Below are 26777 nucleotides of genomic sequence, written 5' to 3'. Positions count from 1 at the left end.
CAAGATGGAAATAAGATAATATAGTTCTCTGCACTTTACACTTACATTTTCAGTATGTCGCTTTAATTTGTGTGTTAATTGCAGCCTAGTAGTTAATTGCAGCAGTTTTTTTTTTTTTTGTGTGTGTGTGTGTGTGACAATATGCGTACCCGCGGGCAAAAACTACCGAACTTGTCTTCTGCTTGATTAGAGATTCCAGCAGGACAGTAGAATAACGTGTTATTCCAAACGGTGGGCAACTGTCAATCACTTTTGTGTCTAAAACAGCTTGGATGGGAGTGGAATGCAAGCAAAGGACATGAGAGTGTTGTTAAACAGAGACTCTTCGTCTGGATTGCTGAGTAGACAGTTGAGGGGACAAAATGTCACAATACCTTCTTGGTGACACATGTATGAATTACTAAAAATGTATTTTTACAATACTTTTCAACTTATTTATAGAGAAAGTGTCCGTAATACGGAAGTAAATACTATCTATAAAGGACAGAAAAGACTGTCCGTGTCCGTACTAGAGAGTGTCCGCTTTAGAGAGGTTTGCCAATATGTTTTATTCTATTACAGTGTTTGGGGATTACAAAATATGTCCGTTACGGGACGTGTCCGCTTTATAGAGGTGTCCGTTAGTAGAGGTTTCACTATATAATATTTTAGTGTTATAGTCAAGGATCTTATAAAATAGAGGATCTGCCCTTACAACAAAATCTTGAGGCCATATGTCACAGTTTCGCCACCCCTACTCTGCCCACTCCGCCCAATAGGATCGCAATGGTTTGAGCCAACAATAATGGCGGAAACGAAAGTAGCCAATCAGACGAAGGCAGAAACGAGAGTAGCCAATCAGACGTGCCGATGCTCGGTTGCTTTTTGGCTTCACCGATTTAATAGGATGAAGATACATATGGGTAGATCCTCTATTTATAACATCCTTGGTTCTAGTACGTTCACCAACAAATTTAGTACTTTTATCCTCCTCTTCTTTTCTCATAAATATATTTTGGAGAGAAAAAGGAATATCATGAAAATTTGGCAATGTACGAAATTTCACTGTTAATGGTAATTTTTCTCTACCTGTTTTTTTTTTTTTTTTCAACAGCTATTTAAAAGAGCGGAAGTGGGACATAGGTGCCGCCCGGTCGTCTCCTCCAACTATAAATGACCACAGTAAACAGCATTACATATTTGGTGATCCGTTTAAACAGTAGGCTATTAAGAAATTAAAACTCGATTTTCTCAATAAGCCCATTTTACATTTCTTGTCTTCTCCCGACATCCTCTATATTTGTCATACTTCTGTTACTTTAGTGGTTTTATAGTGAGTTTTAATACAACAATTAAGCAGAGATTCCGCCAGGATTTTTAGTTTAGGATGCAAGGTCAAAATTAGGAGGTTGTAACTGGTTTGCACGGTTTGTATCGAATTTTGACTGTAACAAATTTAGAGGTCCTTTCAAGAATACGGGGGTCACTCTCTAATCCACAAGGGACGGCGAGCTGCCGGAACGTTCTAGTAAAATGTTAACGAGCAGATAAAATTTTAGTACTTTTTCCCCATATCTAGTACTTTTTTCTGCATAGGTTAGTACGAAATATTTTTGCTAAGTACTAGATATCGTAAAAAAAAAAAAAAAAAAAAAAAAAAAAAAAGCGGGTATAAGGATTAAATTTTTTTTTTTTTGTATGCAAATATATTGAGAACTGTGTACAGATTGAGAATACAGCGTTACATTAATAGGTTTGCATCTCTCGCGGTGCAGGTTTACAATTATCAATAAAAATGGTGGTGTAAGTACAGTTTCTGGGACTAAACGTATATTAATGATACCGGTATATTTTTACTCCTTGATATGAACTCAGTCCTTTAAGCATTCTTTCTTACTGGAGCAGTGGCATTTGTGCTGTATCGCTGAGACACATGAAAATCGAAGTACCAAAATGTACTACATTTGCTTATATTTGGTCAGACTACATTACGTTACATTATATTAGGCTATAGTATTTTCAGTTACTAGTCAGATACTTTCAAAACAAGGCGTGTAAACTTTTACAATTTCGAATAGAAAATAACTATTTGCGTATATATACATCATCCAGATGTATGACAAAAAGTACAGTGCAAAAACCACAAACCAAAGGCCACTGAAAAGCATGAATAATATCTGAACAAGTCAGATCAAGGTGAAGCAGGTGGGTACACAATAGTGCGCCCGAAGGGAGCAGGCGCGTCAGCGACGATGGGTATCCGAGAGCAGTGAAAACAAATGGGGTTTTGGTAGGTTTCGCACTAGTAATACCGGTACTCCACGTGTAAACATAACACTATCTTTCACACAGTTCCAACAAATGGCACTCGTTATGTTTGTATAATTGTATAAAACTCAAACACGATATGACACAGGTTACGCTATCTATCTACGCGCCATTTCTACGCTGCCTTTCAGCCACTAAACCATAACAAGAGTACTTCTCCGCTAAATAGTTCCTTCCGTCTTCATATAGTGCCGGTTACATCAAAAGCAGACTACAACAAACACTTTCTTTACTTCAACTATTCCCATCATCTGATTTTCACTTACACTCTCACAAACCTAAATAAATTCTCCAATCCACTCGGTAAATTTTAAAAAATTGGTCCGGCGATACAATATTTAACGTTTCAACCTGGAGTAGTTGCATTCGTGGGTGATTCATTGGAGGATGTAACCGTTATGGATATAAATACAAAAGTGCATTTTTTTTTTTTTTTTTCACTACTGCCTACAAAATCACTTTTGACCTGTAGTTCTACCGGATTGACTCATAAGGAGATTCGTATCTCAACTTTACGGGTTACAGGTCGCGCGGGTGGAGCGGCAAATGCTCAGTGTCGTCCGCCCGAGATGCTGCGAGGGACTTGAAAGGGGTGCCTCATTATTCTTGCTTAACCGTTATAAGTAGAAATGCAGTAATAAACTCCCTACAAATCCTCTTTGATCTTTACTAAATTCTCTCATAGGAATTCATATGGTGATGCTGGGCGGAGTCACGTGGTGCATCGTTGTCATGCCCCCAAGGTGTTGCTAGGAACGTACCTTTTTCATTGTATTTCTGCAGAACTTCGTACATTCACGGGGTATATGTTGCGAACGAAAAGAAATAGGAAAAACAAAACTACCTTGTAATTTAATAATCTGTGTGGAACGCAGGGCCGGCGTTAGGCCGATTGGACAGATTGGTCCCTATCGGGCCCCGCGCTAATGCCGTCTTCTCTACTTTTCAGTGCTGTTTTAACAGCATATTAGGCCTCATAGCAAATAAGTGTGTTGTGGTCCCTATGACTAAATTTTGGTCCTAATACATGTAATTAATACATGCCATTGTGCTCGCGGGGCCCCCGGCCAAGTGGCTATGGTACCGTAGAGTGACTCTGTTACTCTCTATAGTCAAGTACACACAACAACATATTGCAATACAGGTACTGGAACATCCATGGACTCCACAAGGAAGGATATGGCCTCTCCCTAAGTAAATGAATAGTTTGTATTAAGTTTCCGGGCACAAGCAAATATTTTCTGAATTTAATGCTGTAGTAGTTTCTTAATTTTTTTTTTTTTTTTTTTTTTTTTTTTTTTTTTTTTTTTACGTTTACAACTTGTGTTGTTAAAATATAGATATTATGTCCAGGAAGAATTCTACACACTCCTAACACTCCCACGAATGTCCTTACTTGCACTCCTGGGCGTAAAAATTCTCTATTGCACTCCTGACATAAGTCATCAGGAGTAAATGTCGTTGGTAATTAGATATGTAGCTGATGATGTATCATTAAATGCTCCACCAGGAGTATATGAACATTTAATCTAGTTTTTAGCGGTGGAAAGTAGCACAGGAAAAAATTTGTACAACATTCTTCTATATGAACTTGAAGCATCAGAACTGGATGTTGGAAATATCCGTGGACAAGGGTATGACAATGCTGCCAATATGAAGGATTATATCTTAGGTGTGCAGGCAAGACTTCTACAAAAGAATTCAAGAGCTTTCTTCACACCATGTGCATGTCACAACTACAACCTAATTTTGGGAGATATGGCCAAGACATGTCTAGATAAAATGTATTTCTTTATAACTTTACAACATATTTAAACACTTTTCGCATCATCTACTAAAAGACGGTCTGTTTTTAGAAAACGTGTGACAGGCTTGTCTGTGAAACCTTTTTACGAAACATGTTGGGAATGTAGAATAGAAAGTTTCAAAGCTATACGATACCAAGCTCCAGAAAAGCACTAAAAGAGTTAGCAGAAGAAACTGATGATGCTCAATCAAAAAGCGATGCTGTGTCATTAATCAGTCAAATGAGAGATTACAAGTTTCTGGTCTCACTAGTTTTTTGGCACTCATTACTATTTCAAATAAACGATGTAAGCAAGGAACTTCAGAGTGATACCTTGGATGTTACTACTGGACTTCCATAATTCCAAAAGCTTTGTGACTGGCTAAAAACATACAAGGAAAAAGGTTTCGATGAAGCTTTGATTGGAGTTAGTGAACTTGCCAAGGACCTAGATGCTGAGCCTGTATTCAAGACTCAGGGTAGACGCTTATCCAAAAAACTAAAATTATTTGATTATGAATCTGCAGACGAACCTTTGTCAGACCTGAAAACAGCCTTCAGAGTGCAATGTTTTAATCAAGTGGTAGATAAAGCACTGCAAACACTTGAGCCACAGTTTCAGCAACTTCAATAAACAAAGTAACTAAAATTGTATCGCTTCATGCTAATAGGGAAAAATTTTACATAATGTATTAGTTTCATATAGTAGCTCTATTCCTTTTCCCCTTCATATGTATATGTAAACATTGCAGGTATTTTACTCTTTTTTTTTTTTCTTTTCATTATATCATTTTATCTGCTTCATTGAATCACTGAATAAAACAGGAAAAATTACAACTAATATACCGTTACGTAATCATATATCTTTTATGTGACTTGCATCCATAATTATTGAATGAAAATAAAATTGAGAAATCTATTCAAATAAATTTAAAAATTTCATTACAATAGGTTTTTGTATAAGTGACAATGCAAGTGCTTGAATTTTGACATGTTTACTTTGTAGAGATATTGGGTGCCACTCGCAATGGCCAAGCAGTACATCGCACCAGACATAAGCACGTGAGTCCTTAAGTTACATTAATCCAGCTAGTCTCGAAATTTAGCTTATACAGTGTGATTCTTTTAAAACTCACGGATTTCATTTGGGTCTAGAATTTCTAACTGAAGTCCGATTTTCATGCGGTTTGTGGGAAAGATTAAAGAAGGATGGGAGATTTATGGGAATATGTATACTGGTTTAAATTCATCCGGTGTTATATCGATCACGCCTCAAGAAAAACAGCAAATTTTCGCCAGTGTACCTTACAATTGGAATGAAGTTTTGGATTTTCTAAGCGAAATTGCAGAATACAAATTAAGTATTAGAGCCTGTCTATTCCACCCGTACCGTCGGAAACTATACAAACTATACTTCGACCCCAACCACGCCATCCTCTGGTGAAGGAAACCTTCCCTTTGCTTAGGGAGAAGAAGTGAATGACCTCACCTGTGTTTCCAATTTATCATTCAGTCGTTTGGTCTTTACGAGTGAAGATCGTAGGTTACTTAGAATGTCTAATAAGACAGTAAAGAGCGAAGTCCATGAAATAATTCAATGTGGCAACGCTTCCGCATCCAACAATTGAAAGATCTCGTTCGCAGCAACTTGTCCCTCCTTTTTGGAGGGAGGTACGGGAAACTACATATCGACATCAGCGCCAGCAAGGGTACAGTTGATCTAGAAAGGCTCTAGTCAGAATACAATTTAAGTATTAGTAGTAACACCCATAAATCACATGTGGATAGCTATAGCCGGTTTCTTGCCACAAACGACGGAGAGATTTCTTGGGCTACCTAAGGAGTCGATAACTGACATTTTCCACAACAGCTCCGCCTGCGGGGTTCGATGCGTCCCTGTCTCACTCAGAAGCGATCATGGTTCTTTCAATTTATTTACTAGCGACCACATTATGTTCCTGTCTGGGGCAGAACGTCAAGCAAATTTGTTTCTTAATGCGCTTTGCATAGCAACAACAAATTCCGTTCTCCAAAACTTTTAACGAGCAACTTGTGTTATTCCAAAGAATACACTATTCTCACTGGTCCCTGATTATACTCACACAGTAGCAGAGAAAAGCGCTGCATAATTCCCAATACAGCGGCCCAGTTTCTTGCTTCTTCTTGACCTTGGTGAGGTTGCCATCTAACGAAAAAAAAAAAAAAAAAACATATCTCCACACCTCGTTCCAATTGTAAGCTACACTGGCGAAAATTTGCTGTTTTCTTGAGGCGTGATCAATATTAACCCGGGTGAATTTAAACAGTAAACATAGTCCCATAAATCTCCCATCCTTCCTTGATCATTTACCACAAACCGCATGAAAATCGGACCTCAGTTAGAAATTCTAGAACCAAATGAAATCCGTGAGTTTTAAAAGAATCACCCTGTATATACTTATATAACTTGAATTACAAGTAATAAAGAAATCGCAGAAATTTTCCTTTCCACGCGCAAATCAAGAACATCTTGCTTCACTTTCCTTTATTACTGAGAATTCTGTTTTCTAAGTTTTCCCTTATATCAGCACATCTGACATAACGACACCAGGCACGTGATGGGAAAAGTCAATGACGCTACACCACGGTAACCGGCAAAAATAGTCTCTTACATATTGAAGTCACGAAGATCAAACGGATCATCATCTGCTGTTTGTCTCTTGTAAACAGTTGTGAGTGAGAGCCTTACGCCCAATGACTGGTCTTCTCTTGTTTCTGACCGACACCAATTCTGCCGACATTCTTAAAGAAGGTGGTATTGCTGTCTGGGAGGTACGACGGGGTGTTCCTGGGAAACCATCGTCGCTGTTTCAAGGGTTCCTGGGAGTGGTGACCCTAAGAGTCGAGGTTACATATGTGTCTTCTTCTTCTTTACTCAGTTTAAATTGTTCATGTTTTATTTCTAAATGATAGAAGATACCGTCACGTCTTTCTCTTTGCATTAGTTGGTGTACCGAAATCACTCGCTCTACCTTCACTGTGATCTACATGTTTAAAAGAATTTACCCTTAACAGAATGTAACTTATCGTAACAGTGATTGAAAAAAAAATCTTTTCATACCCTCCCCCTTTCCCTTTTCCATATAGATTTTTTCTTTCAGTGCTTGTGTACTTAAGGATTTCAATTTTACATAAGATTGTAATTTTAAAAGTCCATAATCCTAAATCATCATCATCATAGGTATTCTGCCTTTATTGGCAGGTCACTTGCCGCAGCTGAGAAGCTTCCATGCTCCACGGTCCTCCGCTAACCTTTTCGTCTTCGCGTATGATCTTTCTGTTTTAATATCATCCATTAATTGTAGTCTCCTTCGTCCCCTCCCTCTCTTTCCCGCCTACATACCCTCTAGGACGTCCCTCATGATACAATCTCTTCTTAGGTAATGTCCCAACCAGTTTCTCTTCCTCTTCCTAATACTATCTAAAAGTGTTCTTTTCTCACCCACCATTTCTAACACTCTCTCATTCGTTTTCCGCTCTACGCAACTAATTCTTTCCATTCTTCTCCACACCCACATTTCGAAGGCTTCCAGTCGATTTTCGTTACCTTTACGTAATGTCCACGTTTCCGCCCCGTACAGTACAACACTCCACACGAAGCATTTTATGAGTCTTTTTCTCAACTCTTTATTCAAGGTCCCACAAAACAGACTTTTCTTCCTCCTAAAGGCTTCTTTCGCCATTCCTATCCTTGCTTTTATTTCACGTTCGCATTTCACGTCATTACTAAGAATACTACCCAGGTATCGGAAACTATTCACTTGTTCTATTTTCTCCCCTCCTACTTTTATATTTGACACAGACCCCTTCGTTCCAATCACTATGGCTTTTGTCTTTTTAACATTTATTTTCATCCCATATTCTTCAAAGCCCTTTCTCATTTTTTCTAACATTTTATTGATTTTCTTTTCAGATTCTGCAACAAGCGCCATATCGTCTGCAAATCTTATGCATCTAATCATTCTACCTCCTACTGAAATGCCATCATCATCATGTAGGCTGTTTTTCACTATCTCTTCTAGATAGACATTAAATAGTGTTGGCGAGAGGCAGCATCCTTGTCGAACTCCCCTTCCAATTGCACTTTCTTCCGTCAGTTCTTCACCTATCCTAACACTTACTTGTTGGTTCATGTATAAGTTTCTTATACGTCTTCTTTCCATTCCAACCCTATCTTTGTTAGAACTCCCATCAACAATTCCCAATTCACGCGGTCAAAAGCCTTTTCTAGATCAATAAATACAACATACACCTCTTTCCCTTTTTCTATAAATCTTTCACCGATCGCCCTTAATAATCCAATAGCATCTCTTGTGCCCTTGCCTCTTCTGAACCCGAACTGCTCCTCAACATCTTTATTTGTTCTTCCATATAACCTTCTGTTCAGTATTCTGAGCAGAATTTTAGCTGCATGAGATATGAGACTAATAGTTCTATAATCCTCACATCTCTTTGGGTTCGATTTCTTAGGCATCGGTATCATGATCGTTTTCTGAAAGTCTTTTGGTCATTCTCCTGTTTCATATATTTCATTGCATAGTCGCAACAATTCTTTCTTTCCCTTGTCTCCTATATTTTTAATGAATTCGATTGTTATGTTATCTATTGCGGTTGCCTTTCCATTCCTAATTTCGGATATAGCCTTTTCAAACTCATCCCGAAGAATACTAAATCCTTTATCATCCTCGCCTACTTCATTTTCTACTTCAACATTTAGGCTACACGGTCTATCCCTACTCTCATATAAGTCCTAAATAATATATTTAATTACGATTGAATACGTTATGAACTGAAAATAATTTTTTTTTTTTAAACGTTCTATTAAATTTTATTTCATTTAAGCATGCACACTTTGCCAAGAAATAGGATTCTCCGTTAATAAATAAATGTAAAAGGGCTGTAGCATCAAATTTTCTTTCTTTGGGATTATAATAGTAAAGTTTATTATTTACAGTATCCTTTGTATTTACTAAGTTGAAATAATTAATAGAAAATGCTAGCAGTGATTTTTTTCTTCTTAATTGTCACATCTGTCACAGGTTGATCGAACAGATATGATTGGGTAAAATTGTGACAATTTTCAAATATTAAAGTTTTGGATGACTGGTGTATTGAAAATACAGATTGAAAATGCAGATGATCATTTAAATATTCAGACCGTATATAAAGTGAGTTGCTCGGTGGGAATCGTAATATTTGGCTGCGGAAGTTGGAGAGTCTTTATATTGACAATGGATGCTTCGCTGAGTGAATAAATAAGTAGCTTTTTTTTTTTTTTAAATAATTCAGTGACTTCAATTAATGATTGCTTGAATAGTAAATTTTTTGTACGTTTTCTCTCGCTTTCAACTAATTTCTGTGTATTAAAAAAGGGAGAAAATATTAAATTTTAGTTATTGCTTTATTCAAAATTTTGAAATGGAAAAAAGTAGTGTTTACGTGATGCATGTCCTTGTAGCCATGCGGGGCTAAATAGGTACTGAGTGCCGCAGGGTGAAAAATGATGTTTTTCTATATTTCTTTCCTCCCTAGAAACCTTCAGTTCCTAGGTGTGTTTTGTTTTTCTAACATCACAACATTATGGGATAAATAGTAAGATCTTAGTCTACTCTCTCCCCCTTCCCTTTTCTTTTTTCTTTTGTCATTCACTGAAAGCAATTCAAATATGATTCCGACAGTATTTTAACTATAGCGATAATTTTAATCCCATCACCTATCAGAAATTTAGTTGATGATTGTTTTTTCTGTGTTTAGTGTATAAGTTTTGTAGTGTATATTTGTTACTGTTTTGTTGGGATCCACACTAGTGATTATATTTGACTTACATTTATTTTGTTTGTATATGACTAGCTCGTTGATATAGTCACATATTTAGTGTTGATATATTAGTGCCGGGTTATTCTCGTGTTATTAACAGCTTCGAACTCGAATTTCTGTGTATATATTTTTGTCTGGTTCTTACTGTGAGTTCCCGTGCGTGTTTTTCCGCTGTGCGATGTTTCCTTGTCTCGTGGGAATGACAATAGACTGCATCATGGATAGTTAAGTGATTGTGTTGGGATACGAACTACTGTAATTCAGTGAGGGAATCCAGGCTTTCGAAAGTTTTGATACAGGGTTATTGTGTGTATATTGGACAATCGTTTTCGTGGGGCAGAGTGAGACTTGAGAGTGCTTAATGTGAACATTGAAATTTTACATTCTATTCCAAAAATCTTAACTTTTAATAGTAAACTATTGCATTAATGAAATCGCTTCGTTGTGCTTGGTTAGTTTATGATCCGTTCGTAGTTTGAGATGTGGCGCTGCTAGCGTCGTACCAAAAGCTTATTGTTGATAAACAGTGCCAGTTTATAGACTAAATATACATGATATTTAATATAATTTCGTGAACGGAACAGTAGAAATTTATTTAATAGTGAGTGTGTAGGTTAATTTTCGTCATGAATATGATAATAATGTTTTGTTTATTGATAGTAAACCTGATATTTAAGTAGGTAATTCAGTGATCTATTGCACGAGATGTAAACAGCTAATAGAAAGGAAAAAGTAAGTGTTAAGGAGCTTCGTAAGCCGAGATAGGCCTATTATTTCCATAGGTGTTTGTAATGGCGAGGGTGTTACTGAAGTAAATAAGTTGGAAATGGTATATTTAGTGAAGGTAGTAGGAATGATAATAAGATTATTTGAGATTAGTTAACATAGAGAAGGATTAGTTTAAGTGGACGGAACGGGAGTTTTCGTGGAGTATTCTTCTTTCATAACGTACCATATGTATACAATATCCCGGTGGTATTGTGTACATATGACAACGTATAATACAATACAAATAGTTAGTGGCGTAATAATAATATTATTATAGTATGGGATTATTGAGTATATGGGGCTATTTCGTGAATTGGTTGGTGTTTCGTAGTACTGACGAATGTTTGAAAATATAGATATGTTGCTTCGTGATTACCAATATTATGAATATAATAGTAACCCAACATATATATAAGCCCAATGATGAGTATACATATAAGAGGCCACTAGATCGAAATGAGTGTGTGTGTGTGTGTGTGTGTGTGTAAATGTGATCGGAGTCTCCCGGACCTTTCGTCGAAGACTATAATTTCGGGAAAGTTAATGCGCATAATTGGTTTGAGGGAAATTAGTTATAGTTTGGTATGTAAGTGAAGGCACAGAGTTTGATGACGTCAATAAATGGGGATTTTCGCAAAACTCCATAAACACGTCTGTATATTAATTAGCAATGTTATTATACCATATATTTATAATATTTCTAATAACGTGAAAAGATTTAGCAAGGAATGAGTAATATAGGTTAACACATCCTATGAATATTTTTTTTTCAGTTCATTGTTTTTCAGTTTTTTTTAAATTTTACTGTTTTCTGTATTCGAGTAAGTACTTTCTTTTCACTTTGTTTTCGTGTGAGGGAAAGTTTTCATCTCATTGTATACTTCATGACGTTTGTCGTGGTTCCTTTGGAGCGGGGCAGCGTCGTGATGTGGGGGAATGTCTGTGTGAACTCACTGTGAGAAAGTTTAGCGTTATTTCCCATCACCGATGGACTTGTACTATAAATATCTGATTGAATTTTAAGCTCTTTCTCCGGACATGTTATTTATCTCTTAGTGAAGCTCGCTGACATTCTGATAGCTTCGATAATAACGTTAATTTATTGTCAAACCTCGGGATGAAGAATTGATAATGACGATGATTTATATATATAGAGTCCACCTTTTGATTATAGTATTTTTAATCAGTTTTCTTGAACTGAAGGTTTTGAATTTTTTTCTTTCTTTCTATTGTCTTCTTTTCTTTTCAACCGACTTTTGGTGGTAGCGGAGTTTGTTTGTTATATAGAGATTTCTAAAATTTCAGAGGTACACCAGCATTGGGATATATTTCCTATTCCTGAAGGTCGTCTAGCGGAGACGGAACAACTATGGCGCAGGTGTTAAGGGGAACTTCCTAACAGTGGTCCTCCTTCGTATCTCTGCTTGGTCGCAGACTTCTAGCGGGTTTCATTATAATATAATCGGTCTGTATTGTGGGGACTGTACGTTTTTGGTCTATGTATAATCGTTTCGGCTTAAGACAACAAATGGTTGCACGCTTTTTGTTATCTTCGACGACCCTAATTTGTTCGGTCTTTCTTATATATATATATATATATATATATATATATATATATATATATATATATATATATATATATATATATATATATATATATATATATATTTCATTTAAAGAGCTTATAACTAATGTTTTGGGATTTTAGTTCCGAAATGAGTTCGTGATCTTAGAGTCGTTTTCCATATTGCTGAGAAATTATTCTCTACTAGATATACCTGTAATCCGATATTCACAATGGCTCAGTAGATTATATTTCTGCCAGTCATTGCAGAATAGTATCATTAAGATCAGCTAGGCCTAGCTAATCACAAATAAACAGGAATATTAAGCACATGCGTACGCAATTAACAGTATATTTTATTTTGTAAAATATCTCGATGGGTTAATAAGGAACGTGTTTATTGATTAAAATTTTGGTTGGAGATTTGCTGATTTTTTTAAAAATGTATTATTTTGACTTTAATGATTAATGTTTTCACGAGAATACTATTGTCCGTATATACAAACTTCCGTTATTGCGAATTTAAATATTTACTATAATATCTTTGTAACTAATTTGGTACATTTTTTGCTATACCGGGACTGTACGGCAATATCTGTAAGTGAATGTGGTTATCCGAAATTCTGTTTCATACCGTAATACCGATGTTTAAGACTCTTGGGTATTAAATACAAAAATCTTTTGTAAATAGCTTGTTTTTGCACATCAATTTCAATTTTCTTCGCCGTCTTCCTTAGTCTGCGATAAGTATACTGACGACATTTTCTGGAACTGCAGTTATGTTCTAAATTTTTAACCATTATTCGAAATAAATTGATGGAAAAGATAAAATATTAACGTTTATATTCAATGTTGCCATGTAAATTCAATATTTCTGTATATGATTTCACTGTATGGGCGAGAGTACCTCTGTGAACTATACACATTTTTCGTAAACACTGAAGAATCCGTAGCAAACTTTCTACCCCAAAATACTTCCAACAACCAAAGTGAAAGTTTAACTTGCATTAATTCAGTGTGTTCACCCTTATAAAACAGTGTTTCCATAATCACTTATTTGGGACTGCCATAGTGCGAAATCACTTCCGATTCATATCTTTCTAGAAGTGCAAATAGTGACAGGTTAGCACAGATATTCAAATATGTTGGAATCAAAATAAAGTTTAGAAATCAATTACCATGTAATTTGGATAAACAGGAATAATGTACTGAGAAGATATCTAGGTTATGAATTACCATGGTTTCCAATATGACCAAATTACAATGAAACAGTTAACTGAAAGGAATTATTAACTTACCGGAACTGTGATTTACTAAATTTTATTCCTATATATACCGTTTTCTTCACAAACAGATAATTTGCTCAAAGACATATTGACAACATGGTGGAACAGTTTCTTTTATCTATATATATTGTTCTGAAATAATTATGGAAGAATCTGGAAAAACCACAATATATTTAATGCTATGGAACATTTCCCTGAGAACTAAAATTCAGAATATTTGTTCTACTTTTTTTTTAACGGTGCAATTTTGCGCAATGTTATTAACAATTTCATGAAACTTTCTGTGACAAGTAAAGCCATAAGAAAATATACTTTTTTAACCATTGACTGTTTTGAAAATTACCTGATATTACCTGAAAATTACCTGATATTACCTGAAAATTACCTGATAATCTTACGGAAAATATTGCTGAAATTATATTACTGTTTACTCCCGTAGTGGATGAAGATATTTCCATTTAAAAAAAAAATTGATGTGTTTATTTCGCAAAGTTTATTATATTTTTTAAAAATTTGAATATGTCGAATTATTAATTGTAAATAAAATTCCAGCTCGAAAAATGTTTCTTTATTTTCTATAAACTGTAGAAGAATGCATCCTAGCAAATGATGGTAGTTTAGTAAGATTTTAATTTTATTTCTGTTTAAAATTTCAGGTTGATATGGTGGTGTGGATTTACTATGTTTTGTTCATACAGAGCATTTCGATAGTGAATGTTTTAAACTAACATGTTAGCAGCCCTCCCTTTTATATATGAAAGTAGAATCAATATCCGGCTTAGGCATACACGAAAACAATGTCAAACGAACTTATGAAGTAATATCTGATTAATATTATAATCTCATTTAAATACGATCTAGATATATTCGTTGCTGCATAGCACAAAAGAAGGTAGAGTAATCGTTGAAACAGCGACTAGTCAAAAATAGCGAAATAATTTCATTACAGAATTGGATTGTGAGTGTTTTCTTTCTAGGTTATATTTTTTTTAAATGTGGATAAGTTTGATATCTTCTCTTTTTTCTCTTTCTATTTACTTCTCTTCTTTCTTTCTTTTCCTTCTTCTTTCTTTCCTAGTCTAACTGCCATACTCATGTCATCATATCTCTGGAATGTTTTTTTTTTCTTTCTTTGGTGAAGTGGCCGCCTTATCTAACACACGGTTAATATATTTACTATGGTTTCTACGGAGACCGTTGCTATAGAGATGACATGAGAGAGGGGGTTAGAAGAATTCAATTATTATTTATTCTTTTTTCCACCAAACTACTCTAGTTTAACAATATAGTATGTTCTTAACTTTCATGAGCATTGTTCTTTCTCATTCATTAATTAATCACTACACCGTTCTTTATCTAATACTTCTAAAGAATGCTCACTGTTGTAGGTGAAACATTATCAATTAATATGGTGAGATGCATTCTATTACAATAAATGAAAGCTCTCATATCTGAAAACATCCGTCAGAAAGTCGGTGAATAGTTTCGAGGCACTCCTTATCAGGGTTGGCTGGTTTAAACCAGCTGTTTAAAAAAAAAAAAAAAAAAAAAAAAAAAAAAAAAAAAAAAAAAAAAAAAAACTGGTTTAAACCAAAAAACAAAAAAATGCTCGTAAAAGTGTAAGTGTTTGTAAAATCTTGATGAACACACATTTGTGGGTTATCACGTTTCACTCCCGTATATTATTCATATTATATTCAGACCTAAATTCCCCATTCATTACTCAAAAAGATTATACTACAAAAGCAACTTTTTTTTTTATAAGTTTATAAATGTTTATTTTGTGATTTTTTGTAGTTGTTATTATTGTTATGTAATTGCAATTGAAGGGTAAGGGGAAAAAAGAAGGAATGTCACAAAATTACATTTTTGAGAAAACGGCATTTTAATATTGGAAATCACGTACAAAGAATAGGGTTATTAAATCTTTCGTCCCTTTTTACATGGATATTTCTACATCTACGCGTGCATGGCATATACAATCAAATAGTACCAAGAGTCACCAACAGATAGGACAAAGCACCCGGTAAAGCACATGCATGGACATTCCTTGTTTTTTCCCCTTACCCTTCAATTGAAGAAAAATTCTAAATATTGTTTCGTTTCAATGTCTACTATTGATAAAATCCATCGAAAATGCCGTACTTTGTGTGTGTGTATGTGTGTGGGGGGGGGGGGTCATACAGACCCCACGAGAGGCATTTAGTGAAAAAAGTATCTTTGGTATCTATTTATGTATAAATGAGTCTGAGCCAAAGTGGACTCAAATAATTCGTATATTTATTCACTTTTCTTATTGATATGCAGATTAAGTCGGTGCATTTCTTTAATTTGGACCAATAAAAGTCGTTGTTAACTAACTTGAACTAAATTAGTTCTTCTGTACTCCGTAGTACTTTGAAATTGTTCATATGTAATTCTGTGTAATGGTTTCACTTGTGCAACTGTTTATCTTTTTGTCCTTCTGAAATGATTCTTGACAGTTATATTAAGAAGCATGAAAAGATCAGTACAACGTTTTTTTTTTTTTTTTTTTTTTTTTTTTTTAATCAGGATTCCTTCGTGAGTGAGTCGGCAGACGTATCGCATTTGTGGCCAATTAGTCCTGGTTCCGAGTTCAAATGGAGGACAATTTTTCTCGGATGTAACTCGAGAAGCGGTTTTTGTTCAGCTTTAAGCTTATGTGACCCCTTCCAGCATAACCCGGTTGTTGCATAATAACATAAAGGCGAAAGAAACTTATTTCTGTCCATATATGATATGAATATATAGAGCAAATTATTTAAACCATAAAAATCTGGTTTAAACCAAAAAAACCTGGTTTAAACCAAAAAAACCGTTTTTTTTTGGTTTTTTAAATAAAAACCATGTTTTTTTTTTTTTTTTTTTTTTTGCCAACCCTGCTCCTTATCTCTTCCTTGACGCGTTTGAAGAAAATGTTTGTTGCTGCATAAAAGTGATGTGTGAAACTCTCTGCTTATATCTTGTAGAATAAAAGTAATGCGATAAGTTTGTAGGTCGACATATAACAAGTTCTATGTATATATTTCGGCGTTTATTACATCATTATCAGTTTACTGGGTGATTCTCAATTCTGTATTTGAAATGTTATGAAGAAACACATACAAAGACTTTTCACTACTCATAAATTAGAGAAAAGAGGAAATCCTGTTGTCGAACTGTAAACTTATCCCATTAATTTTCTGGGGGCCGTGGTGGCTCAATGGCAGAGCTTTCACCTCTGGTGCAGGTGGTCTCGGGTTCAAACCCTGCTCCCGCCAAGTGAACTTTGTGCTGGACAAACACCGTTTCCTCAGGGTTCTCCCGTTTCCTCCCACTTTCTAACCATTTCAATCGTTACTCATCATCACAGTCTACTTGAAAATAACCGGCATGACCGTGGGACGTAAAACTCAAAAATTTAATTTCATTTATCCCATTACTTTTCTTCTACAGGATGAATAAGCAGAGAATTTCACACATTATGTCTTTTATGTAGCAGTAAATATTTTTTCAGCTGTACCGACGAAGAGGAAAGTGCCTGAAACAAAAGTTTGGTGATTTTTTGACTTTTAGATGCTTCCAGGTATGACAGTTTTCATTTTCTGTAGATGAAACATTACTTAACGTAAGAAATTCCAACATTCCAAATTAGGTAGATAGACCTTAATTTATAATATCATGATTATTATTTAATTTATGTTTTGTATTTAAAAGTTGTCTGACATAAGCATACCAATAGTACTAAATTTCCAACTATTTAAACTATGTGAGTAGAAAATTTCATAACACTGGCAGGATTTCAAATTTTGTTAATAGTAGAGGTTATAGAGGTATTTGAATGATATTCTCTTTTCAGTTGAGTAGTGAATCACAAGATTTTTTGAGTGGAACTATGTGCAAAGGAATTAAAATTTTCCTTTGATACCTTAAAAAAATAATAAAATAAAAAATAAAAAAAAAAATGGAAATATATCAACATGGGTTGAAGAAAAGCACTATTTTTTTAACGACGTATTATCTAAACATTAAATATATTTTCAGCTTAATATATTTTTCTTTACTCATAAGTTTCATTTTATTGATCACAAATCTTATATAATAATTTTTATTAAAATATTTAATTTTTATTGTATTTTTTTAAAAAATGGGTAAGGCGATTTAATAAAATTCGCACTTAATTTTATAGATCTATTTATAAACTTGGATAGATACTTTTAAATTGAGGAACCGTCTGTCAATAGGCGAGGAAGATTTTAATGTAGGGAAAACAGCATTCATTTATCTTGCAGCTCGATTCTCAGATCATTCATATCATATCATTCATCATTTAGCCTAATACGAATAATATATTCTCGTTGACATCTCAACTCAGCAACACAACACAGGGACGGACTAAGGTCCGTACCTAATGTCACAAAATCTACATACGTTCAGCAAACAGGTTAGGGCAGCGTTTCTCAATCTTTTTTCCTTTATGGCATACCAAAGTATGTTTCAAACTTTGCGACACCCTTTCATGCAATTTTTTTCCTAGATGCAAGGAAGCAAACACATAAAAGTACATACAGTACATTTTTAAATTATGAAACGACTACGAGATACAATTCTCAGAAGCAAATTACTTAAGACTCTTGAATAGAAACATATTAACATAAAGGAAACTTATAAATCTTATGCAGGAATATGAGAAAGAAATATTATCATAAGAAATATTATCATAATAAATATTAGAAGACATCAAACGTAAAACTAGTGAGATATTTGTCCGTGGCGATTTTTACAAAGCATATCTATGCGTGAACGAACTCTTGACAGACACACTCTCGTGTCCACTGTTTCTTTCCAAAGAAAAATGAACATCGTTGAAAGCAAACTTTCCAGCTTTAAACTTGGAAGACAAGTGTGAAATCAAGTCGATTGGCGATATTTTTTTTTTCTAATTTTCTTCTAAAGATAATTTCTTTGCGGAAGATCTTAGGAGTCATTCAAAATCTCGCGACACAGAAGTTGAGAAACGCTGGGCTAGGGTATCCAAACAACCAGGAGGCAGTGGGGAGTTTCCTGCTTCGGATTGCAGCTTCGGATGAAAAATAAATCTACTACGACAGTCACAAACGGTCAGGACAAAGGTGGATCTAAATCAAAGTAAGGAGCGGTTTCCAAAACTGTAGATGTTGTTGCTCGTATGGTGATCTATGGTGGACTTCTCCGTCTAGGCGAAATCGTCACTGCAGATCTTTACAGTCCTGAACTCCATGAAACCCACAGCAACTTTAACCACCATCATCCAGAAATATTCAAAATTTATGTCTTCATGTTACACAATAGCGCACACTCTATGTCACCCAAAGGACGTTGTAGACTCTCCATAGTATGAAACCTTTTCTCGTCAGTCGTATTTTTTTGACATGTCTCTCACTTACTAACATCTCTTCCGGCATCTCGAGCATTTCTTGGAAGGGAAGAACTTCCTTCATGATGAGGCAGTTCAACTTGCGATTAAGGGTTTCTTCGCATCATACACTCCATACTTCTTTCGCGAAGGAACCAATCGTTGGCAACAAAACTATGTGGTTGCAGTTGGCGACTATTTTGGTTGACCTGGTACTAGCGTCAATTACCCGCTTCACTGGGTTAAAATAAGAAAAATTAGTAATATATTCCGTTAGTCTGTCACGTTTTAGTATTACTGAAGCACTATTAAATAGACGATGTTTTTTGTCTTAAAAATTAAATATCACTATTGTACATTGGCGCAAATCCCGGGGTGTGTGTGAGAAAGACATGTCCCCTCAAATCTTGGAACTGGGGGATTGTCCCCCCAATAATGCGATTTGAAATGTGTTTTGGGGAAAATTTGTGTCCGATTGCCACAAAGGAAAGTGTGATGAAATTGATGTTCCTCAAGAATAAGCCTCAAATCTGCCCGCCTCCCAATGTTGAAGACAACTCTGCTCCCTGATCCTTCGTAGGATTGTTTTTCAACTTCACACATATTTTGAGCATTTCTTAACACGCACATGCAAAAAAAAGGTCCAATATTACTTGCCCCCCCCCCCCCCCAATGTTGAAGACAAATTTGTGCCGCTGCTATTGTGCGCTGAATTTAGATTTAAACGGCATCGGAAGTGTCACCGTTCATCTCAGTGCCATCGAAAACTATGGATTCGGCAGTAATATTGGTCATTTTCGATAATTTTTATTCATCTCCCCGTCCCCGTCCCGTATAAGTTGCACCGTCAAAGTGAAACGATAGAAACCATCCCAGGCCCGAACCTCATCTATGTTGAAAATTTGATCCAGAGCAATCGGGTGGTTCTGGAGTTATGAAGGTAAAACATAGTCAGTTTCATTTTTATTTATGTAGATTGTAGTTTTCATTTTGTGTGTGTGTGAAAGTAACGTACTTGGAGTGGACATTTCACTCGCATTAAGTTAACACATAATTCCGCTATTTGAAATGAATCAGATCAAAAGTTAAATTGTAACTTCACGTCTTACATAGTATTGGCTCTGAAAAGGGAGTTAACATTCAGGTTACTAACAAATCATTGTAAAGTATTATAGTTTTTTTTTTTTTTTTTTTTCAATAACTAAAATATATGCTGCATTTTACAATGATAATATCATAATAGTAAATAATCACATTTTCATTTTCAGAAATATTATCCTCTTCCTGCTGGCACAGCAACAATTAACATACTGTTTTAAGTACCTGAACCATTAGATAATTTTCTATAGTAGATGCTAACAATGGACAGTAAGTATGAAACAGAAATGTGAACATATATAACAAATAATAAGAAGCTTGCATTGTTAACTGTTGATACATTCAGAATAAAAGAAAAATCAGAATACAAATACAAATTTATTTGGACGAGATTTTGCATATTCTCACCTATTCAATAAGTTAAGTTAAGCCAATTTTAAAATATTCGAATATTTTAAATTAATGTATTAAGATATTTGCTAATTTTTAGTATGTTCAATATATTAGTGAGTCTGTTAAATTTTTTTCCCCCTTACTTTTAAGAAACAAGTAAAATGCTTACATATTATTGCTTATGGCTATATAAATAGTTCTATCTGTGATCTTCAAATATATGTGGCTGATACGAACAAAAGTGATCGACATAGCCCCTTGCGAAACTCTGCTACTGTAGCGTATGAAAATTATTCCGTGATCAGCTACCTGAAAAGATCCGCAGTAATTGTGCTAATTATCAATTTAGATTTGATTTGCGATGTTAGAGTTTTTCGTGTGTTTTTTTTTTTTTTCGTCGTTACCTTCTTTTTTCTTTACTTTTGTAAAAATTAAACCATATAATTGCGTATATATAAGAATATTGTTTCAAAATGTGCATTACATATGAATTTTAAGGCCTTTAATAGTGTGCAAAAGAAGTTTAAGTAATTTTCATGACTATCATATAGAGTGATTTTTTTATAGCAGACTTAGCATAAAGGGTATTGATGTTAATGGAAGAAAATGCTAATGGATGGTGTAGTATGCTTTATTTAGCACAGGGTGCCGGCACGATTTCAATGAAACTCTCAGGTTGTTTAGATTTTTTTTTTTTTTATCTACCTTGCATCTCAAACCTAAGAATCACAATAGCATTCTATTACAAGCTATTCCTGATCCCTTCCTCAGTGCGATGTCCTACTGGTATAACGCCCACTAAAACATGATTGTAGTTTCTGCGCACCTGTGAAAACCCTTGCTTCAGTATAAAACCTTGGTAAAGAGGAATACTTTGAAACAATCCCATGAACTGGATCACATGGGAAAAAATCAAAAGTGTGTCCACGTCTGGCAGTAGGTGATTTCTTCTGTAGTAACTACAATTATGAGTGTAGAAAAAAAAAAATGATGAAAAAAAAAAAGAAAGAAAAATGTACTGTCACTGACAGTGATAGTGGAATTATGTGTTAATGTATACGGATAAACAGCAGTGACATTTTGTCCACTTGTTTCAGGAGTAAGTTCTAAGTGGACAAATGTCAGTGTTGTGAACATTTTTTTACCTAATAGCAAATATCCATCCAGTAGTTTCCACAAGCAGATACTTTCAGGATGATCGTAGGATCTAATGAATTTTCTGCATTATACGTAGAATCCAAAACCATTCTTCAATATTTTTTAGAACCCAGGGAACTGACCACCATGTAAACGAGAAGCAAGTTATGTGGAAACCTGAATCGTATCTTTTCATATTTTTTTTTCTTTCTTTCAATATATAGATACATATTTATTTCATATATAATTATGTGTGTATACCTATGTTCCTCTGTAAACGGAGTTTGGCTCTTTAGAGAACCATTATAAATAAATAAATTTAATTCCTTTGATTATTTAATGCTTGTCATTAATATTGCAGTTAATCTCTAGTTCCGGATTCGAGAAAGCGATTTAGCGTGGTTTGTTTCGAAGTTGAGACATAGCTAAATTTTAGCAATGTTCCGAGACTTTGAAGAAAAAACATCTAATGGAGCTACGTAACAATTTTACATACAAATATCTACTCATTTATATTCCACGAGGTTGCTGAAAAGTCTCAATGAAATAGATGTTCGGAAAGTAGAAGTCGAGAAATAGCTACAACTTGATAATGAATGAATTAAGCAAAGTAAAAGAATCTAAGAAAATCAATCAGTGGCATTATATACTTCTAAGAACAATCAAAACAGAAGAAGTTAATATTTATGTTTTAGGTTTTATGTTCTGCGTCCTTATGTAACATGGAGCTTGCACGTAGCAGCACTTACTCTTAACGTGAGCTCCGAACCTCGACTGGGGCTTGGTTTCGTTGCAAGACTACCATGCAAATACCAACTCCCACAGCATAGACCATTTCCCACCACGCTATCTCACCTCCAAGAGAGCTGAGTTAGAGAATCACGCTACCTCCCCGGCTAACATTCAATATTGTTCCATACATTTGTCAATAACCCCTACTTTAAGGATTAAAGTGATAACTAACTACACTTCATTTGATACAACTTGGCCGTTCAGACAGTTGTTTTCCTCTGTTTTTTCCTTCCTGCACGTGGTCATTACAATCAGGTAAGAAGAACTGTTTCTATGGCAACAGCACGTTCAGCCAATTATAGTAGCCCATTTCTCTCCCTCTGCAATGATAAACATTCCACCCTTTCCACACATTGCCAATTTGAATATAGACAAATGCAGATTGTATTAGTCGAATGTTAATTCGAGTAGTGGACCTGCTGGTTATTGAGAGCATTCTCTTTAGTTCTCTTTTGTGTCATTAAATTTTATAAAACTGAGATTTACTTGCAGTGAATAATTTCGTGTTTCAATATCCTACGCAAAAGTTGGGAACACAGCATTGAACACCACATGCGTGCAGCGAGCTGTCAGAAAGGACAAATAATATCAATTGCAGGGCCACTATTTATATTTTGAGCCTATCAGTGAAAAAATAGTGATTTGTCATTGAAAATTGATTTATTGTTTTTCAAAATATTCTCCTTTATGATCAATACTCTTTTGCATTCGTTCGAACCATTTGTCAAAGCATTTTTTTCAGTATTTAAGACACCTCCATAATATGGTTTTTGAACGCATCAACGACTTCTTCCGCCGACGAAAATCATTATCCACGCAATTTATTCTTGACATTCGGGAACAAGAAGAAGTCATTGGGTGCCAAATCAGGACTGTACGGCAGATGACCCATCAATTTGATTTTTTGAGTGTTCAAATAGTCGGTTGTTAGACGAGATGTGCGAGAGCTCGCATTATCTTGATGAAGAATGATCCGACGGCGCTTGTTTGTTTACCGTATTTGACCGAAGACCCCTGGCAAACAAATTGTTGTGTACCATTCAGAGTTGTCCGTTCTACGTTCCTCTAAAGGCGCAGTTGCTACATAACCAGTTTTCCCGAAAAAACAGGCACCCATTTGTTTCGATGTGCTTCGAGCGCGAACAACTTTTGTTGGATTTGGTTCATCGTGAAACACCCATACAGTCAACTGCTGTTTACTTTCCGGCTCATATGCATATAGCCATGATTCGTCTCCTGTTACAATCTTATATACGTCTTTTGAAGCATCGCCATTGTATTTATTGAACATTTGTGTACATCAATCGACGCGAGCTTCTTTTTGAGTTTTTGTGAAATTATGTGGGATCCAACGAGAACAAACCTTTCTCACAGCTAAATGATCATGTAATATTTTGTATATGGTAGTGGAATTAATGCCTAGGTTTGCCTCAATCTCACAGTATGTCACATGACGATCTTGCAGTATTAGGTTTTGCACAGCATTAATGTTTTCTTGAATAACAAAACAACTGATTTTGGACAATCTTCGCGAATTTCGTCAGTGAGCGAATGACGGCCACGAGTAAAATCGTTATACCAGCGTTTCACAGTGGCAAAGGATGGGGCTTCATCGCCAAGTGCAGAAGTAAGTTGATCGATGCACTCTTGTCTTAATAATCTACGTCGAAAATCGTAATGAATCATCGGGCGAAAATTTTTACGAGTTAACTCCATTTTTCTGTTGTCACGCAATCTTCAAGTCAACGTAAACAACACAAATAAAGCTATTGACAAAACATTTGAAGTACGTTATGGTCAACAATGTCAAACGTTTCTATGCAAACAAAAAATAGTGCCTAACTACAATCAGTGTTGCCAAGGCTCAAAATATAAATAGTGGTCCTCGTATTTACTAAACCTGAGGATATTGAAGGTTGTGCAAATGAAATCCTTTGTAAACTCTCTCACTGGGTTAAAAAAATAAATAAATAATAAAAACTTAAATTAAACATTGAAAAGACACACACCGTCAATTTTCATCACTTTCGCAACAAACAACACAGTCTGTGAATAGTTTAATTGAAAATAACGAAATAGACTGTATGAAATCAACCAAGCTTTTAGGAATTTTGATAGATGAAAATCTCTCCTGGGATATGCATATAACTAAGCTTAGTAAAAAATTAAATCAGACTTATTTCGCAATTAAAATACTTAAAAACGTGTTAAAAGATTCTACTTTAATAACAATTTACTTTGGTTTATTTCAGTCGAATACATATGACTTTATATTTTGGGGAAACACACACAAAGCCAAAGTAATTTTTACAATACAGAAACGAATAATAATGATGGCAACTGCTAAACCAAAAGATCATTGCAAACTAATATTTAAAAAATTTCGTATACTTCCAGTACCCTATTTATATATCTTAAATTCACCGATATTTGTAAAGAGCCACCTAGAGGGCATCCTTACGCGAGTAGAACAACAACATAATCATGATACAAGAAATAACAAAATTTTTCTATTGTAGAACACAAAACTGTATTATATGAAAGAAAGCGTAAATGCGCGGGTATCATGCTTTACAATAAACTTCCCGAACATATAAAGACTCAGGACTGTTGCTAAATTTAAGAAAGAGCTCCAGAAATATGTATTACAACACTGCTTCTACTCGGTGGAGGAATTTTATATGATCTAAGTAAATCAATGCCACTACTAGTCTTTAGGATTAGATATTTGGAAGAATTTCTGCATACACTGCAAGTAATAATTACTTCCTGTAAATTATTTTTAATAATGATATAATTCAAAATGTAACTGTAATTATTAACCTACTGTATGTAATTTACATTATCATTGTTTCTTTTACTTTTGTGTTTATATATAAATGACGTGACCACTTCAAGATGCAGTGTAATACAGTGTTAAATGTAGGAAAAAAGGACGAAAATAAATACAATAGAATACATGTTCTTATTTACGTATTTATTAGCAAGTTAGATGGCTGGGCATGGGCATAAGTCTGAAAGAGGGATGTGAAGTACGAAGAACGGTAGGTAAATAACTAGAGAGTGTAATTATCCTGATAATCAATAACAACTACAACTGCACCCTTCTATGTTGTCCAATATGCGTCTACAAAAAATGAGTTTCCGTCTTTTAAAGAATACTGTCTACGGTTGAGACAAGAGTTGAAGCTGTCTCGCCTTGGAAAGGTACCGTATCCTGAAAGTGATATTTCGTCTTGGAAGAAGTACTTGTTTGTATTGTAAGAGCTCTGTCTCGTTACGGAATTTCTCTCACGGCTCGTCTCACGAGCAACACTATTTATCAAAACTGAATGAACCAACCCAGTCGTCGGACTTTTTGCCTAGTAGGACAATTAAGATAAATTTGGAAGTAATCTTGATTCATATGATTGCAAATTCGCAGCACTCAATGCAGATAAACCACTGAAACAAACAATTTTCCGTATTTTCGGTTGTCTTCTATTGCTGAGTTGCCATAGATATAGTCACTTTCTTGTGTTTGCTACTTCATAAGTTCCGTGAACAAAATAACTCAGGAAATTATTTTCCATAGACAACCGACTTTTCTAAAGGGGTTTTAAATGAGATCTCTAGCGTTATGAACATTCTAAAAGCTTCGTTGTAAAATATTTAGTTTTCACAGAATTCCATTTACCACTGTCGATTTTCTAAAATTTATTTATTTATAATTCATTGAAAGCGAAAGGGTCGACAGAGAGAGAGGCATGGACTAATTTTCTGCCAGTTAAACAGTAAGATTTCTATTTATCATATATTTATACCTTCCAAGTCTCAACTAGATTACAAACATTCGCTCGTATTAAACCATTACAATCGTAAGTATTTCCAGATATAAATGTTCGTCGAACTCTAAGATATAATTAGAAAAAAAAATCTTAAACAGAAGCAAGTTAAAAACGTTCCACATCATATTTTTGCGTTCCACATCGCAATTAGATTCAATTTAATAATAATAGTAGTAATACATTTTTCTTTGTAGATAAAATGTACTGTGCGTGGTTGCGTAGGCCTAACTCTTGAAAATAATATTGACTGCTACATGAAAAGGAGAAGTGATAGCCAATCGATTACAACAGATAAATGAAACTATTTTAATGACATTTACTTGAATATTGTCATTTATCCTTAATTACTACTTAGTCTCTCCCCGTACCTCAACTTCCTCTATACAATCCGGTGCGCCGGTATCGGTGGGTTGTGAAACATAGATACTTAGATAGAGCACATACTTGTTCTTGTGTAATTCCTTGAATTACTTGTAATAGGTCCGGTAGTTCTCGAGCTGTGTAGTTTTAAAGTTTATTTTATGTTGTTGTTGGCAGGTTGCCCAAACGTTTCTCGACCCATGCTTAT

General features: G+C 34.9%; 1 protein-coding gene across 15 annotated transcripts in view; it reads left to right on the top strand.

The window, feature by feature from the left end:
• Positions 1 to 265: 265 nt before the first annotated feature.
• Positions 266 to 26777, top strand: part of LOC145666472 (alpha-galactosidase MYORG-like) — a 56656-nt gene continuing 30144 nt past the window's right edge. The window contains exons 1-3 of one of the 15 annotated variants that reach the window (XM_081733718.1): positions 1210 to 1406; positions 5100 to 5155; positions 20231 to 20330. In XM_081733718.1, the coding sequence (XP_081589844.1) occupies positions 20315 to 20330 (16 nt within the window). In that variant the 5' untranslated portion in view covers positions 1210 to 1406; positions 5100 to 5155; positions 20231 to 20314. The other 14 variants (XM_081733714.1, XM_081733719.1, XM_081733723.1 and 11 more) reach the window with 14 other exon arrangements.

This window comes from Thermobia domestica, chromosome 12 (assembly GCF_964235325.1).
Source record: "Thermobia domestica chromosome 12, izTheDome1.hap1.1, whole genome shotgun sequence".
NCBI classification, from domain to species: Eukaryota; Metazoa; Arthropoda; class Insecta; order Zygentoma; family Lepismatidae; genus Thermobia; species Thermobia domestica.
This window is presented reverse-complemented; position numbering and strand designations above follow the sequence as displayed.